The sequence below is a fragment of the Argopecten irradians genome, chromosome 12 (genome assembly GCF_041381155.1).
Source record: "Argopecten irradians isolate NY chromosome 12, Ai_NY, whole genome shotgun sequence".
In the NCBI taxonomy this organism is placed as follows: Eukaryota; Metazoa; Mollusca; class Bivalvia; order Pectinida; family Pectinidae; genus Argopecten; species Argopecten irradians.
This window is the reverse complement of record NC_091145.1, coordinates 32,749,136-32,767,465: the sequence shown is the minus strand read 5'-3', so window position 1 is coordinate 32,767,465 and position 18,330 is coordinate 32,749,136. Positions and strand designations below refer to the sequence as shown.

The following is an 18,330-nucleotide window of genomic DNA, read 5'->3' as shown; positions in this document are numbered from 1 at the left end:
CAAAACGGCCTGAATGTTCAAATTACAATTTGAAAATGCATGATTACAAAGCTGATTATCAGTAATATTGATTATAACTAATATTCATTCTTAGCATCTTTATTTCACCTTTCATATGATATTTGGTACAAACGTGGTGAGGCATATTTTTGAAGTTGCATTTTAATTAAGCACCAAATATACCAGTTAAATAATCGGGTCATACATATCATGTACTTTCCGAATTTGATATTGGTACACACATAACAGGGAACAAATGTAAAGATTGCTTGTGCAAATCTTAAGAATAACAAAAAATAAAATATCTGAAATGAAAGTTACATATGTAGCCTCTAATCTATTTTCAAAAACTACTTCTCATTTTAATAGTTAGACTGTTGATAAGTTATAGTATATTAGTATATTAAGACTAAATGAATTTGTACAAACAAAATGTACCAAAACTGAATATTACTGAACTAGGTACATGTAATGTGATTGATGGAAATACGAATTTATATATTAGAGAAATCTTAACCTATGTCTACACGAACATGTAATATTAAAAACCCATGCCATTAAAAATTGAAATACTCAATGCAGTTCGAATACATCAAAAATTCAGATAATATGTACATTATTATTGAACATTATAGGCTGGAATCATAACAGACATGCAATAGAAAACATCGAATTTGCACTGCTGATCAACCCGTGGAATTCAATTAATTTAGTACTCAATGTTGCAAGTTCAAATTGCAATTCAAAGCATAATCAGTAACTAACATAATGAAGTATTCCATTAAGTTATCTACCTAGCCTAATGAAACGTAAAATAAAGCAGTCCTATTTAATTCATTGTTAAGTTAGGTTTATACCTCTATAAAATAAATACATGACATGATAGAATCCCTGAACAAAACCTTGTGTCTAAGGATTGAGTAAAGGCGATGATGTATAGGAATAAAGTCCCAAGTAGCAAACAAGACTTACATGTATTTTATCACATAATTATTTGAAACAAAGTCTTGACGAAGTGATTGAGCTCACATCTCAAAAGACTTGAATTAAATAGAATAAATTTCAGTTCTTTTTCCCTCTGAATAATGATTGTTTCTAAAGAAAAGGTTTGAAACTCTTTTGAAACAAAAATTCTTGATGATGTAACTGATCTCTTTTCTAAACATAATACCCAAAAGATCTAAAACAAACCATTTGATTTAAACAATACAAATGTTACTTCTACCCCCTCCCTCTGGATGGCGCTTGTATCAAAAGATTTGAAACTCTTGAAACAAAAAGCCTTGGTGAAGTAATTGAGCTCTTATCTTAACTCAATATCTGAAAGGAAAGACTTAGAACAAACTATTTGAAACAAAAAGTCTTGGTGAAATTATTGAGCTCTTCTTTCAACACAAAATCGTAAAGTTCTAAAGTAAGAGTTGAAAGAAAAAGTTGAGATATAGTTGTTAAGCTCTTCTCTAAGCAAAATTGCTGAAGGATCTAGTACATGTAGATTCAAACAGCACTACTGAATACAGAGTTACAGAGTTATTTCACATCACCAATGAACCAGAACCTTGATCTGAAGATGATGATTTGCCCAATATCACAGAAGGCACAACCAGCCACCTAGGGTCGAACAAGGGAGTGTGACATCTGGCATAATGGTAAGTCCACTGTTGCTTAGATCCAGTATTGTTTTATCAGTAACCATGGAAACAGTTCAGCCTTTTATCACAGCTATTGGACGCAGTTTTATACATTTTTGACTAATACCAGCTCGATGGCCTGTAAACATATAGAAATATATAAAACTAGAAATATGTCTGTATATATGTTAAGTGCTCGCTAACTAATTCCTCGGCAACAGGTGTACGTAGCACTTTCGTTCATTATCCTTGTGACTATTGCAAGGAGATGGTTTGCGCCCTTGGTGTACTGTAATAAATACTTTCCTTCACTTCATCAGAACTTTAAATGTGAAAATACTTTGAACTTTGTTAAATGTGTTTATTATCATATTGATATTGATACGATAGACTTGTTTTGCTGTTCAAAATAATTGTCTGCTAGAACACTGTCCAATCTCTGTGCACGTGGTTACTTACCTGTGTCATGCTTGAACATCTTTCTGGAGTACATTAGAACTAGACCTCAGACACTCAGACTGATATTTTATAATGATTTTTTTTTTATCTGTTTCTCATACGCAAGGCTTTTAGAAATATTTATTAGAACTGTAGCAAATACGGTCTGTTGTCACAGGGTTTAGTAAGCGATAATGCAACGTACACCTAGGACCATAGGATGATGCGAAATAAATTAAATGTGTGGCCGGTACTAAAAGTTATCCGTTTCGTCACTTTCTTTTATTGACTATATAAACCTGATTTGCATTGTATTGTTCCAAAAGTTTCCAAAGTCAATCAGATGCTTAGAAAATCGTGACCGATGCAAGAGTTCGTATGATACGCCGCTTGAAGTTTACACAAAGGTAGCAGTGTAGAGCAGATTTGAAAATTTCAGCAAAATAATGTGTAGGCTTTAATTATGTACACACAGCTTTTTAACCTGAAATAACACCTATATAAAAGTATATATATTTTTAATCTACACAACATTTGCAATTGTCATGCAGAGTTCATTTTTGGACAGGTCTGCTTTTTGTTGTTTTGTGAGTATGTAAAAACCATGGTTACCAAATTTTACTCATACTGCGGCTATCAATTTCTGCTGCTACAGAATTGAGTTTCTCCATCTTAGACGCACATTCGGATACCCTCTAAACCATTAATCTTGAACCCATTTTGTTGAATTTCTTTATGCAAATATATAAAGTCTCTTGATTGAATTAACCAATTTTAGGACATGAACATTTTAATTTTTTTTATGCATGTATTAAAACAGGGGCTTTCTGCTTAGTGAAAATCTCACCCATGGCCATTCGGTCTAACTTTACACTGCTACCTTATAACAAATGCGTTTAGCACTGTGTAATGTCACTGTTCATAATCTATAGTAGAATATCGCTGACAAGTATATCTCATAGTATATGTTTTTGAAATGTTGGTAACACTAAATCACAACGAAATCGGTATAAGACACTGATTTCCTGTATCTCGTGCGCAGTTGGAATCTGCGCATAGCGGATGTACACAGACTCTACACCCAACAAGGAAAATAATAGTACGAGTACACTCGCACTAAAAATAAAACATACAATTTTTTGAATGTGCTTATGGCATTCAAATGGATGTCAATATCATAAGAAAATATGATAAGTGACAAGTTAACATGTATATTGCAAAACTTTCATGTAAATCACTCATTTTTTGAACTGGATGCTGCAAAGGTATAGTACACGTTTATAATTTACAACAAATCCATGGTTATTACGTAGAACTTTTCATTCCTAGACAAGGTTCATATAAGTTGTTGTATGTAGTCTGTTTATTGATTGTCCTTATAATGAAGTCATTTCGTTGGTCCACAGAAGTTCATTATAACCATTACACAACATATTGTTGTGGTAGAACTAAGTTAGATTTAAACAGGACTCAAACAAACGAGTTGTTATACTTACATGTATCAACGACATCTGTAACATTTTTGTAAGATTCTGGTGCCTAGAGGAAAATAAAAGAATAATCACACATCAAACAAACATTGATAAACACACTGTCATTTCATGTCATCAAAGTTTTACATAGTTACCATATAAACATATGCATGCATGAAACTGCAATGTTTAAAAGATAAACGTGAAATAAATGTTGTTTCCGAAAGCACAGCTAGCTAGGGATCAAAGACATCATGAAAACGTCATTTAAGAAAGAGATCGTCAACAGTTTTGAGTAAGTAACAGGAGCCTATCTCATATACGTCAAAGGGAAAAGCGATAACATAACTCTTTTATTATCAAAATTCACCATATCTGTTGGTCGTAAATGCAATGAGCACAAATAGAAACAATGAAATCCTACATATGAAATTTAAGAGTCCTCTTGAATCAGTAGTTTCAACAAAATGCAACTCAAAATCAATTTTGGAGGATCTTTCACTTTTACTTGACAGCTCTCACCTCTTCCATGACGAGTTTCGGTGAAGCAACGCGGATACTGATTCCTTTCTCCTCCAAGGCATTCAGGACATCAGTGTAATCTAAGTTACGTCTGGACTTTGCACGAGATAATGCTCGACCCTTTACAAATAAAGTAAAGATCCAATCAGAGTTAAGAAATAATTGGCGATGGCAAATCAAAAATGAGTATTGCATATATGAGAGATGGCTTATCAAACATGAGCATTGCATATTAGTAATGACCAATCAAAAATTAGCATTGCATATTAGTAATGACCAATCAAAAATAACATTGCATATGAAAAATGACCAATCAAAAATAAGCATTGCATATTAGTGATGGCCAATCAAAACTGAGCATTGCGTAATAGAGATGGTGTATCAAAAATGGTGAAATGTAGACATTTGTATTTGTGAGATCTTATCAAAATTGAACATTGCATTACCGATGGTTTATCAAAAATGAGTATTACTTATTTTCTTGGGTCTACTTCAAATAATCGCCTTCAGTATATAACTGAACTGCCTAACCATATAATATGAATAAACAAGACTAAAATAATCATTTAGAAAAACTTCTTTTTGTCTCAAAATGTAATGTTTCTTTCATTGAGTATGTACTTACTGCACCGTGACATGTCGTTCCAAACGTCTCACCCATTCCCTGCTCAGTACCTGTCAGTACATAGCTACAAGTCCCCATGGTGCCTCCTATCAATACGGGCTGGCCCGTCAACTGAAATATATACATCACTCTTCTGTAGTTACACTATCAAACTAAATATCATCTATAGTATCCTTCTTTGACAAGAGGGTTATGCTTACCAAAGTATGTCATATTTCAGTAAAACATATTTTAATAACCTATTTTAATATGTTATTTATCATTTATGTTCAACAGATTGCTATTTTATGCAGAAAAATAAAGGCATTTCGAAAAGAATTACCGCAATTTTTTGTGAGAAGGATAAGTCAAAAGAGTTTTTGCAACTAAACTACAACTAATCATAAATATCATATCACATTCTGATTTAATCTATCAGAGTTATTTCCCTTCATTTCATCGTGAGTGAAACAAAGGGAAGTAACTCTGATATATCAGAATGTACTAGTACTTCCTTTACATAAGACTTTACCTGATAGTCGACAGGAATAAGAGGATGATGAGGAGGAAAGGCACGCGTTGAACCCTTCCTGTGGACAAGTAGTGACCTCTGTTTTCCCTCCACGAAGTGTTCCTCCACCTTCGCAATGTTGTGTGACACGTCATATATCACATGCATATCGAGATCATCAGGGGATGAGTTGAACATTTTTGAGAAAGCCTAAAATTAGAAAGGAAAGAACTGATTAGGCAGATAAATATGCCTTTTTCTTACAATTAGATTAATAATATTACCTAAGTATTGTGTTTTCGTTCCTCAAACGATCACTGGAGACCCATGGTTGTTTGTGTTACGCTATGCTACATGTACTCTAGTGTAGCATGGAGCAATCAAACGTGGGTCTCTGAAGATGTCTATAATCATGAAATTTCAAAGATAAAAACATTTTTATATACTAGACAGATTTAAGTTTTTTTCATCTCACTTCAGTATCTAAAAGATCCTCCTTAAGTTGAATTCAGCACTACTTGTATCAAGTAAATAGAGTATCTTTAATATAAAATTTTAGAAGATCTAATACTTTAATTTCATTTGAACGTTTTCCAAGGATATTTTAAAAGCGTCACATTCATTGACAATACTTGAACTATTGGATAACATTAATATGCCACAACTCAATCTTTTTTATTTCATTTCAAAATATTCTATTGATAATACAATAAATATATACAAAACTATAATATAGAACATAAATATAATAAAGTACAATGTATTAACAATTGGATTAGATAACAGGCAAAGCCTATACAAATCCTTTCCAATGTCCGGAAATGACAAAAATAAATATTTTTTATAAATAAATATAATAAAGGTGAAGAAAAAAAAGGTTTATAACTTAATATAATAGAACTGAGGGAAAAATAAATATGCAAAATAAATATGTAATAGAAAACCCAAGCGGGTCAAAGAAGAGTAATATATACAAAAGAAAATACTAGCAGAATAAATAGTACAAAGTAAATAACAGTAATTCAAGTAATATATAAAAGTTAACATATAATTCAGAAAAGAAAGAGAACATGAAGCTAGCTTAGAGCTGGTGTACGAAATATATAAACCATCTGTTTTATTGTAAAAGTAAGAAAAATTACAGGAATTTATGCCAAATTGGTACCTCATTGAGTTACCTAAATTAGTTATATGCATCATTCTTTTTCATAGACATGAAGAATGTCCTTCCATTTTGTTATTGAGAATAATGCTTGAATAACTTTGAAATTATAAGGCTCAAACAGATTTTTTAATCTAATTTCTTATTCTATAAAATTGTGAGTAATTTTAAATATTTTAACAAATAGGCTTGTTAACATCCTGCAAATGAAAAGAAACAAAGATAATGTCAACATAGATCTGATATCAGGCTATTTCATGGTTAAATTTACCTGTCTAGAGAGAAAAGTCATACTAGAGCGATTAACCCAGGCGTAGTTAGCAGCGCCCGCCATTCCTTTCAAATAATCCTGTCCTTCTTGCGAGTTAATCCGAGCGCAGGCCAACTGTCGATCATTTACATCTATCTTGTCTCTTTTCATGGCTTTCTCCATGGCAACTAGGGCATCTGTTATGGGGACGTTAATCAAAATGGAGAAATCAAGCATTTTGAGTAACTCATTAATTCCTTTTCATTCTTAGTTAATACTATAGAGAATAAAACATTCTACTTACTAAACATTAACCAATTGTTAACCACCTACATGACTTTGTATAACCAATTATTTACCACCTACATGACTTTGTACAACCAATCGTTTACCACCTACATGACTTTGTATAACCACTCGTTTACCACCTACATGACTTTGTATAACCAATCGTTTACCACCTACATGATAACCATTTTACACAAGACTTTGTATAACCACTCGTTACCACCTACATGCTTTGTATAACCACTCACTCGTTTACCACCCATCGTTCACTACGACATGACAACCACTTTGACTTTGTACATACACCACTCGTTTACCACATCTACATGACTTTTGTATAACCACTCATTTACCACCTACATGACTTTGTATAACCACTCGTTACCATCTACATGACTCATTATAACCACTCGTTTACCACCTACATGACTTGTCTAATCAATTGTTTACCACCTATATGACTTTGTATAACCGATCATTTATCACCTACATGACTTTTATGTAACCAATCATTTACCACCTACATGACTTTGTATAACCAATCATTTACCACCTATATGACTCATTATAACCAATCGTTTACCACCTACATGACTTTTAGAAAACCGATCGTTAACCACTTATATGCCTTTGTAAAACCAATCGTTTACCACCTACATGACTTTGTATAACCAATCATTTACCATCATACCCAATTGTTTACCACCTACATGACTCATTATAACCAATTGTTTACCACCTACCTGTGGCCACCTGATGCCCTAGTCCTCGACTCCCACAGTGGATCATCATACATACTTGGCCTTTACATTCTATCCCCATTTTCTTGGCAGCATGTTCATTGAAAATTTCATCGACTACCTGTATTTCAGCATAATGATTTCCAGCTCCTAGTGTTCCAAGCTGTATGTAGAAACCATTATATGGGTAAGGGATTTATCTGTCATTAAGTGTGATAAGAATGTTTTTTTCTGAAGTTCAATACAAGATATTCTTTAAGAAATTAATTTTCCATAGCAAAGCAATTGTGTTGCTATTTTTATATACATTTAAATTCAAAAGTTAGCAAGCTTTAACATGTTTTCTACCAATATTGTATTAGTTTTTGTCTGATAGAAATAAGGCCAAGATTAACAAGTATTTGTCAACATATTCAAATAGAGTATAGATAGTCACATTACCTGAGGGAGGCCCCTTTTCTTGGCCCTGGCACTGACTTTGTTGGGATCTGCCTGAAGCATACGTCCATATTCCTCACAATGTTCCTTGTCCTCTGCCCATGCATACCCTGTAAACCAATATGGTTCTGGATCATAAGACCAACACATATCTTTCTAGCTGTGGGTTGACATGTTTTCCTTTCATCAATATATGAAGAGTATTTTAGGATCACCTGCTTTACCAAGTGTGTTCCAATTCTCCATGCACTTAGACTTAGGTGTTCAGCTTGACCACTCAAGGACCTATACATTCATATCAACATGAACCAAAGTTTCTATAAATTGCTTTAAAGATGCTCCACCGCTGACAGAGCATTAATGATATTCATCATTTGAACAATAATTGGTATTTAATCGTGTATATATATGCCTAATTGACACAAAAATAACATAAGATAATTTATTACGCCTTTGGTGCATGCACAATCATTACTTCATTCCATATAAAATAGAGTGACACAATTTTTTCGGGATGCAATTATTCATTTTTCATAGTTTTAACTTGAAGTAAAATTAAAAGCTCAAACTTTTTAATGGTGGCAATGATGTAAAGTAAGTAACTTTTGTATCCGATGACAAATACTAAATCGTCTGCTCTTGTTTTTGATAGTGAAAAAATACCATTTGTCAGCAGTGGAGCATCTTTAAAATTACTGTAAAAATAGAAATTTCTAAGGACATATATAATCCCTGCTTTAATAATCTGATTAAGATGCATTAAGACAGAAAGTGATGTAACCCATACAGAATAGGATGCTACATGTATCAAATTACAGTTGTCTCCTTTGTGGGAAAGTATTCATTGTGAAGTCACAATCCAAAACCTATGTGCAAAAGCATAATGAACATACTTTACAACAAATTTAAGGTTATAACGTGAACTTTGTATTCACCAAAAAGTTCATATAATGTAATATGTGTAAAATGAACTATGTTAATCATACCGGGGGTAAAATAATTTGTTGGTCCCCAGAGGTTCGTTAAAGTCGTGTTTTCTTTATAAAAATATCTAAATACACATTTAGGCTTTTCATGAAAAAATGTGATAAAGGTGTTAGATAAGGAATATAACTGCATGAGACATAGCAGCATGTAGTACAAGCTCATCAAATGTAAAGTCTTCAGTTCTTTAAATGTCAAACAAATCTTAAATAGTGAATACATAATTAGCATTAATTTCTATACCTTCTCTTAATGACCAGTCCATCCCCATTTCCAAAGCTTCCTCCAAGTTCCTGAATCAAATTAGGAATCAAAAAGCTAGGCATCAGGCTATCAATTTTCAGGATTCAGTAACATAGAAGTCTCCATATGGTTAGCTGCAATATTGTAGCTTAAAAGACTTTTAGACAGAAAATGGTGTCGTCTTAAGAACTACAATTGGTGCCTATTTTACTGTTAATGGAGCAAAGTAATGATCATACAAACCATTATTAAAAACGTTTGTATGCATTTTATAATAGTACTTGTTTTATATCGCTTATATTACCTACAAGGCATTAAAACTAAACCGTATAAAATATCAAATTCGTAGCGAGACAGTAGTTTTCTTTACATACCAGTGTACACAATAAAGGTCTTTCCGTAGAAAATTTATACAAGTCTACAAATGGTGGACTCAATGTCTGGTGAGCAGTATGGTAGATATTAAGAAGGGTTGTTATGTTTGTTTTAAACAAAATGATATATAAATGCATGTATACGCATAAAATAATTGGAAACCTAGAAAAAAATGGTGCCAAAGTGATTTTCGGAGGCAGTGCTCCACTAGGACACATAGGGACCATTCTGTACAAGGCCGAAAGATATTGTAGTCCGGGTGCATATATTCATTCTACATACTGGTGTACAAGTCTTATAATGAACAAAAATGTAAGAAACAAAAATTAGTAAAAAGAATATTTGAGTACATTGCATAATTAACAATTAGGTTCGAGGTCCTAGATTTGATCCCCTGTACAGACTAAATAATAATGGACATCTTACTGAGCTGTCATAGGAATGATTCCTTTAGAGCCTACACCCACTGGGATGTGGTCAAAGATACACTGAGCCAGCTGTTCCTTGACCGGCTGGACATCCTTCTCCATCAGGTTTGTCCGCAGCAACCGGACCCCACAATTGATGTCAAAACCTACACCACCAGGGGAGACAACTGCTTCTGGATTTCCCATGTCAAAGGCTGCCATATTACCTTCATTTAAAAGAATAACAATATTTAAATTCTTCATCAAATTTTCACTCACATATTTTTTTAATAAATATTTGAAGGGTACATATCTCTGAATAAAGACACCTACCATATTCACTGTAATTAGCGCCCAGGACCATTAAACAAGAGCTCCCAGAGGGATCTTGGCGCCCACCAAGAATGATCTATGTTTGACAATGGAAAGAGGGATCTTTTCCCTGCTTTTCAAACTTTTTCAAACACACTACATATAAAATTTGAGACAGATCGCTATAGTACTTTCTAAGAAATAGTGGTAACAAACTTCAACAATGAAATCGAAGATGGCGGCCGGTTGGCCATCTTGTTTACCAATCAGTCCTGAAAGGCATTATGCATAAGTCCTAAAAGGTACTATGCACAACTAGGGCCCCAGGGGATCCTTCATATGAAATTTGAGATAGATCCCTTCTGCACTTTTTGAGAAATAGCGGTAACAAACTTTAACTATCAAAATCCAAGATGGTCACCTGTCCGCCATCTTGTTCACCGATTGGTCTCAAAATGCAATATACACAACAAGGGTCCTAAGGGAACCTGTATATGAAATTTGAGAAAGATCCCTTCTGCACTTTTTGAGAAATAGCGGTAACAAACTTTAACTATCAAAATCCAAGATGGCCGCCTGTCGGCCATCTTGTTCACTGATCGGTCCCAAAATGCAATATGCACAACTAGGGTCCTAGGGGAACCTACATATGAAATTTGAGAAAGATCCCTTCTGCACTTTTTGAGAAATAGCGGTAACATACTTTAACTATCAAAATCCAAGATGGCCGTCTGTCGGCCATCTTGTTCACTGATCGGTCCCAAAATGCAATATGCACAACTAGGGTCCTAGGGGAACCTGTATATGAAATTTCAGAAAGATCCCTTCAACACTTTTTGAGAAATAGCGGTAACAAACTTTAACTATCAAAATCCAAGATGGCCGCCTGTCGGCCATCTTTTTTGACCGATCGGTCCCAAAATGCAATATGCACAACTAGGGTCCTAGGGAAACCTACATATGAAATTTGAGAAAGATCCCTTCAGTACTTTTTGAGAAATAGTGGTAACAAGAATTGTTAAAGGACGGACGGAAGGACGGACAGATGACGGACCACGGACGAAAGGCGATTTGAATAGCCCACCATCTGATGATCAGATGGTGGGCTAAAAAAATGTAACAAAAGGGGAAGTTTATTAGTGAGCATAAATGTAAGTTGTGGATGATAAAAAACAAGCCTTTTAAAGTGAATAGTCGGGGGAAAGAAAATCAGTCTAAAATGCGTTCATTGGCCTTCCAAAAGTTCTCACGTATTAATAGGACGGTCAAGTTCTGCTTACGTTTCCCAGTTCTGACCATTAAAGTAAAGAAAATTTGAAAGCATTGAAAGCGAGGCTACATGGAAATGTAACCACAGACATAGTGAGCCGGGAGGATGTTTTAGAATTCCCATACTTTAAATTAATTTCTTCGTACGCAGACAGATTTTGACGAGAGATTTTATTTTTCTATTTCATAAGAAATAATTCTGGATACATTCACACCATTTTTACCAACTTTAGCCATCCTTGCCTGACTGTTCACTTTAACCTATCAGTTGCATTATTATATGTCATGACATATACAACTTTCAACTCCTTGTCAAGAAAAGGGCAAGGGCGCTTATAGGGGGAGGGGTGCAAATTACCGTGAATATGGTACTTAATAATGTCAATTTCCAAGGATCCCAAATATTAAATTTCAATGCACTTTGCTTTGTATTTATAGACTGCTTGGCTACATAGACCATTTGTGTTGGTCCCTTGGGTGATCTTTATACACAGGTTTGACTGTACACTGAAAAACAAGAGATCCCAGAGGGATCTTGGTGCCCACCAAAGAATGATCTATGTCTGACAATGGAAAGAGGAATCTTTTCAAACTTTTTCAAACATACTACAAATAAAATTAGAGACAGATTGTTTCAGTACTTTTTGAGCAGTAACAAGCTTCAACGATGAAATCCAAGATGGCGCCTGATGATGGTGGGCTAAAAATCAGTATTGAGTTAATTTAAACAACAATATTAGTAGAATAAAATCAATAAAATATTGCTAGTAAATTAAAGATGCTCCACCGCTGACAGACCATAATTGATATTCGTCATTTGAACAATAATTGGTGTTTAATCTTGTATATTATGTATGTCTAATTAACACAAAAAATAATATTAAATAATCTATTATGCTTTTGGCAAATGCGCAATCAGTACTTCATTCAGTTATAGGACATAGTGCCACAGAATATTTTCGGGATGCAATTAATCATTTTTTATATTTTTAACTAAGTAAAATTAGAAGCTCAAACTCTTCAATGGTAGTAAAGAAAGTAATTTTGGTAACTTAAGAAAAATACTAGGTAGTCTGTTCCTGGTTTTGATAGTGAAAAAATACTATTTGTCAGCAGTGGAGCATCTTTAAGGAGATGAAATATTTCTGAGGCAAACGTTATTGCTAATGTATAGTTGCTATTAGGTAATAACTATAATATCAAGAGAAATATGAAAAATTCAAATTTGAGTTAACAGCACTCATTACATATAAATATACATAGAAAAGTGTGTTCATTACAGCTAAAATCTTCATTAATATTATGAATGTGAGATCGTCTTACCTATAGCAAACCCATAGCCAGAGTGCACATCAGGAAGACCTATCGATTTCTGGAAGAAGAACAAATAAATACCCCTCGGTAATTTTAAATTGCAAAAAATTGTTTCTACATGCAAGACTTGCATTTCTTCATAAAAGTTTAAAAGATGATAAATAAAAGTAGAGAAGCATCTTGGATTTCTTCATGAAATTTGAGTAATAATACATAGAAGTGGTGCAATTTGCATTTCTTTATAAAATCCAAGATAAAAATTCTAGATGTATCTGGCATTTTTATATGAAACTTAAAGGATATTAGATAAGAGATGAGTACATTTAATATCCATGAAAGGATATTTACCCCTATAATTCCAGGCAAAGCAGCTACATTTCCAATCTGTTTCATTCCAGGGAGGAACCCTCCATAACCTTGTGAACGACATGATTGCTTCAGTTCATCAAACATCAGTTTTTCTAAGCATTCATTGGCATAAAAGATCCCTTCCACCTGAATATATAAAAAAAACAATTATCAGTTACGAGTCATATACACTTCACAGATTTGCAGGGATCGATACTAGCAGGAGTCCTGTGGCCCGGGGCCACAAGAAAAATGGAAGGGCCACTAAGCCATTCTTGATCCATGGTCCGTTGGACCACCTAAAATATTCATGATATTATTACCTCTTTCAATCGTTTTTCTAATTCACCATTCCAAGTTGATAGTTTTTTGTAATATTGACCGATGCCGTAAATCGTAGTATCGGAACTCTCTAACGGATGGAGAGTAAAAATATGTCCTTTATGCCAATAAACGGCCATGAAGACAATGATATTATGTATTTGTGCTTTTTTTATTACATGTTGGAAGGACCACCTGAAATTCAGAAGGACCACTAGAAAACAAAAGTTGGTGGTCCAGCTGACCACCTCATAAAATAAGTTACTATTTAACCCTGATTTGAAACATTACAAAATCTTATGATACAAAACAAATCATTAAAATGTACGGTATCTTATTTGATTGCCTAATCCTCAAAATTATAAATGTTCTTGCAAGACATGGATGAATCCATACAAACATATAGAAAGGCAATAACATACACGTATATACACAGTTTTCAGTAATAGCCAGAGACAAAATATATACTGTATATGCTGTATCTATAACAAAAGGATACTTAAAGCTGACAATGCAAGTTAAAAACATGCATTTGAAATTAAAAAAAATATATTAACGAAATATTTTTCCAAAAATTGTTTCTGAGACATCCCCTAGTTATGACAGTGTGGTATCTAAGGAAGTGGCAGCCATTTTTCTTTTGCTCTGCTTAGTAACCTTCACTGGCCAACCCCCTATATAAAGCACGGGACACTTGACACACATGTCTGTGTCATTCTAAACATGTCTTGTCTCAGATACACATGCCCTGATATTGCAAATAACAATGTCAAATTGAAAATAAACACTGCACTCACCTGACAACATTTCATTGAAGTAATAGATGAATGTGTTGTCAGCTATATCCCAACATATGTCCAATACGAACTAATAAAACACTTCAATATACACCAAGTTTTAAACGTACATGTACATCGACACATGTGTGTCCTTGATAGTTGTCACTCGTTCGGGTCAGGTACGTAGTCACGTGTACATAGTCAGTTGAGTGCATCAAGTACGATGATACATGTGGAAATATGTGGCCGGATTATTGTTTGGATTTCTATTCACTTGCGTTGGTTGTTTTTTTTTTAGAAACATCTAAATGACAACTTAGAGCAGTTGACATGTTTTCTTGCTAAAAAAAAGTCCCCTATAGTTTTACAGGTGAGGGTTTTGTTTACCTATTTGTAGGTGATATATACTGTGGACTGCTAGGTGTATAGGTACATGAATGAGCGCACGTGTGTCGATTCACGCGCTTTATATAGGGGTCGGTGAGTCGTCGGAATGTAAAACAAAAATGGCTGTTCTCAACCGGGAAATGTCTCATCAACGATTCTTGAACAACGAGTATAATTTTAATAATTTTAACTTTCATTGTCAGCTTTAAGCACCATAAGAAAATACAAAAAACTGTATCTATGCGTTCTTTGTGCAATACCTTACCTTCATATTAGGTACAAAGCCTTTCTTTATGCGCCATGCGTTAGCACCAATTTTTTCCAGATACCCAAGTTCCTCTTGGTATGTTCTCACAACCATTCTGTGATAAAAAAAGGTTCAAGTATGCTTTAATTACATTAAAATATAAATCTAAACGACATTTAGATCACAACATTCAGTATTAGTAAAGACCAGGTGATTCTTATGATTTTTTTTCATTATCAACATTGACAACAATAAAACATGTACAGGTATGTAGTTTACGACCTGTTCATGTGAAGAAGATGAAGGAATCCTTCTTACACTGCAGAACCAGGTCCATCCAAATATTATCATTCAACCTCTAATTTCTTTCAAATACATGTACATTTGATTTGGACTCCTGCCCCTGATAATGTACCTTTAAATTGGCTGTACATTGCTATTTTGGTCAAATACTATTAAGCAGGTTGGGGACACTCCCATATATGCAGGATAGTCCTGTATATTTGAGTAACAGTCCTGTATTTGAGGGATCATTTTATTATACACAAATGCTGGATTCTATGAAATGAAAACTGATAAAGTTGTTTTAAACAGTGTTATCGAAAAAGGGAATCATAATTTTTGAATGGCATCATCACTAATACAACTTTCCACGTAATTACTCAAATAAAAACATATTTCATTATCTAAATGTTTGTAAAAGTCACAAACAAAATCACCTCTATTGCTTACTATGTGGCTAAAAAAAGAACACAGGTAAAAGTCAATCAACCCTGACATTTGCACTAAATTTCCCTGATGGCTATACACTGTAGTCTATGGAGATCACCTAAATTGTCACTTTATGACAAAGTGAGATAATAGAATTCAATAGTTCATACACAAAAACATATAACATAAAGTCTGGCTATACACTGTAGTCTATGGATAGCACCTCAATTGTCACTTTATGACAAACTGAGATAATAGAATTCAATAGTTCATACACAAAAATATATAACATAAAGTCTTCAATCAGTTATATGTCTATCTGAAAGTTAATTATGACGTCCTTTTTTGATAGAAATTTTTAAAACAACTTTATCCATTTTCATTTCAAGGAATCCTTCATTTGTGTAACAAAATTATCCCTCAAATACAGGACTGTTAATCAAATGCAGGACTATCCTGCATATATGGGAGTGTCCCAAACCCAACCTGTAAAGGACATTGTATTGGTCGATCTTTCAAATCTTTTATTTCTGAGTTACAGAAACTAGCCTACCACCTCTGATGAAATCATTGAAAAAATGCCATATATACAAATAGCTTAAGTGCATACAGAATAGTGAGAATACACACCGATAGTTTTTAAAATAACACTGTCATTTTCTATAAAGTTTAGCACCAACAAATGTGTTACCGACTATGTCGGCGTCTACTCCAACAATGTTAGAGGTATAGCACGACGAGACACTTTTGGAACATTACCTCGTGTCTAACCTCTAACTTCCGATAGGCCATTTACCCGATGCTGTGGGTAACATTTTTAAAGTTTGGATTGTGACAATATAAAACGTTTAAATCGTCATCAATGTCAAATACCTACATCTTTTTCATAAATCAACAAGTATTTTGACAAAACCAGCCGTAAAATCCATCTAAAACAAATATTTACATCTCCTAAGGTAAACTTTCATGACCCAGACAAAACTTCATGATGAAAGCGATCCGGCCGGTAAATAGAAAATATGAATAGCAAAGTCCCAAAAACGCTTGATCTGCCTTTACTTTTACTTTCATTCAGCCCGCTTGAATTCACGTTCCGTTTTTTGCAGTAACCAGCCGACATATTTAAAACTAGGTCAAAATGTTACGGAGGGGATTCATCATATCAAGGACGTATATGAGAATGATAAGTCACACTGGACTTTTTGGAATAACAACCCAGGAGCTTTTGTGTTTGTGCACTGACCGTGACGTTGGGCGACGGCTGATTTTCCTTTGATATCCGCCGGCGCAGCCTTTGATGTAACGGGTGCGAGGGTTACCGTCTTACTTTCTGAAGCGGGACCGTCATTTCAAGAGCTGTCATATTTTTTTAATGAAAATTTAAGACGCACCTTCTAAATCTTCCATTCTTAAAGCAAGTAATATACGCTGTGAAATTCAATAAACTTTACATTGGTGTTTCGTTTGACTCGATAAGGCAAGTATTTGTTGAGATAAACGTTTTTTTCCCGGTTCATAGGCGTCTCGCGTGGTGTTTAGTAATGTAAAGAGACAGTCACGAATCCTTCTCACTTATAAATCCTTGATCTCCTTGATATATCTAATTCGCTAAAATACTATTTTATGAGGCCTCAAGTTATGGTTTTCCTAGATAAATGGGATAATTAATACCTAAACTTTAAGTACACATCAAAGTTATCACTGTTAGAGCAAGAAATAGTGATATTATTGAACTTTTCCTTCCGCTTTCATCTGACGTCGGAAGCTGCATCAAAGAAATATGCCTTCGGAAATGAGAGTCGACAGTCAGCAAAATAACGTCCGATAAAAAAACGGCTGACCAGTCGACTCTCATGTTATGGGAGTAGTCGGCGACATGCTGTATCTGGATGTACATATCATGTACACCAGAAGGTATTCATGTGTCCATATTCTACATTTTGCCTATATTCATCATTTAGAACACAAACTACGTTTACTATGATTTATGTGACGTCAATAATAGTGGGACTTGTACTTTACTTTTGACATGACATGTGCAACATGGCCTCCATTACAAATTTTACGACGCAGAAATTGTGTTTACTTGATAAAAATAGGATGTGCTAAAGTTTCAATAAATATACAACAGTTCCATCGAGACCATATACATATATTTACCTGTATGACAAAGTGTATTTATCAGCAAGTCGGTGAAATTTTTACTGTGTAAGCATAATACTTCGTCGTGCAATCCACAACCGGAAGTACAATGCTGTTGTGTAAAATGATAGTCGTAAAACGAAATACGGATCCTGAATAAAGAAAACAGGAATTCAACATAAAAAAAAAGAGTTTTATTTCTATGAACATCAAGACGATTAAAATCAATGCATATCTATTTTGTATGATTATGAAATTATCCAAAAGTTAAATATTCTTATTTTTTGTAGCTTTCATTTAGCATCATGAATTCAATTTTTAGTCAGGTTGACTTTTTTTTTTACTGAATCATAATTTTTTAGAGAGAACTTGTATAAAAGCTTATAGTGTAACGATTGGTACATTTTCTCACTTCAGATGGCTCATTGGAAATTA

At 33.9% G+C, this 18,330-nt stretch overlaps 1 protein-coding gene across 1 annotated transcript; it reads right to left on the bottom strand.

Annotated features, from left to right (window-relative positions):
• Positions 1-83: 83 nt before the first annotated feature.
• LOC138304639 (RNA-splicing ligase RtcB homolog) lies at positions 84-18,067 on the bottom strand. Its single transcript, XM_069244812.1, has 14 exons — positions 17,914-18,067; positions 15,061-15,157; positions 13,309-13,455; positions 12,970-13,018; positions 10,085-10,292; positions 9,284-9,333; positions 8,060-8,166; positions 7,622-7,781; positions 6,612-6,787; positions 5,200-5,388; positions 4,689-4,799; positions 4,064-4,183; positions 3,566-3,608; positions 84-1,770 (listed from the first exon to the last, which is right to left on the bottom strand). The coding sequence occupies exons 2-14, from the start codon at positions 15,154-15,156 to the stop codon at positions 1,706-1,708; spliced, it is 1,521 nt and encodes a 506-aa protein (XP_069100913.1). The 5' UTR covers position 15,157; positions 17,914-18,067; the 3' UTR covers positions 84-1,705.
• Between the last annotated feature and the right edge of the window lie 263 nt (positions 18,068-18,330).

Coding starts and splice junctions, on each gene's coding strand:
- LOC138304639 (XM_069244812.1), bottom strand. CDS start 15,156: ATGGTTGTGAGAACATACCAAGAGGAACTTGGGTATCTGGAAAAAATT. Junction 6,788..7,621: donor AGGGCATCAGGTGGCCACAG/GTAGGTGGTAAA, acceptor TCCCCATAACAG/ATGCCCTAGTTGCCATGGAG. Junction 4,800..5,199: donor TTATTCCTGTCGACTATCAG/GTAAAGTCTTAT, acceptor TATATATTTCAG/TTGACGGGCCAGCCCGTATT.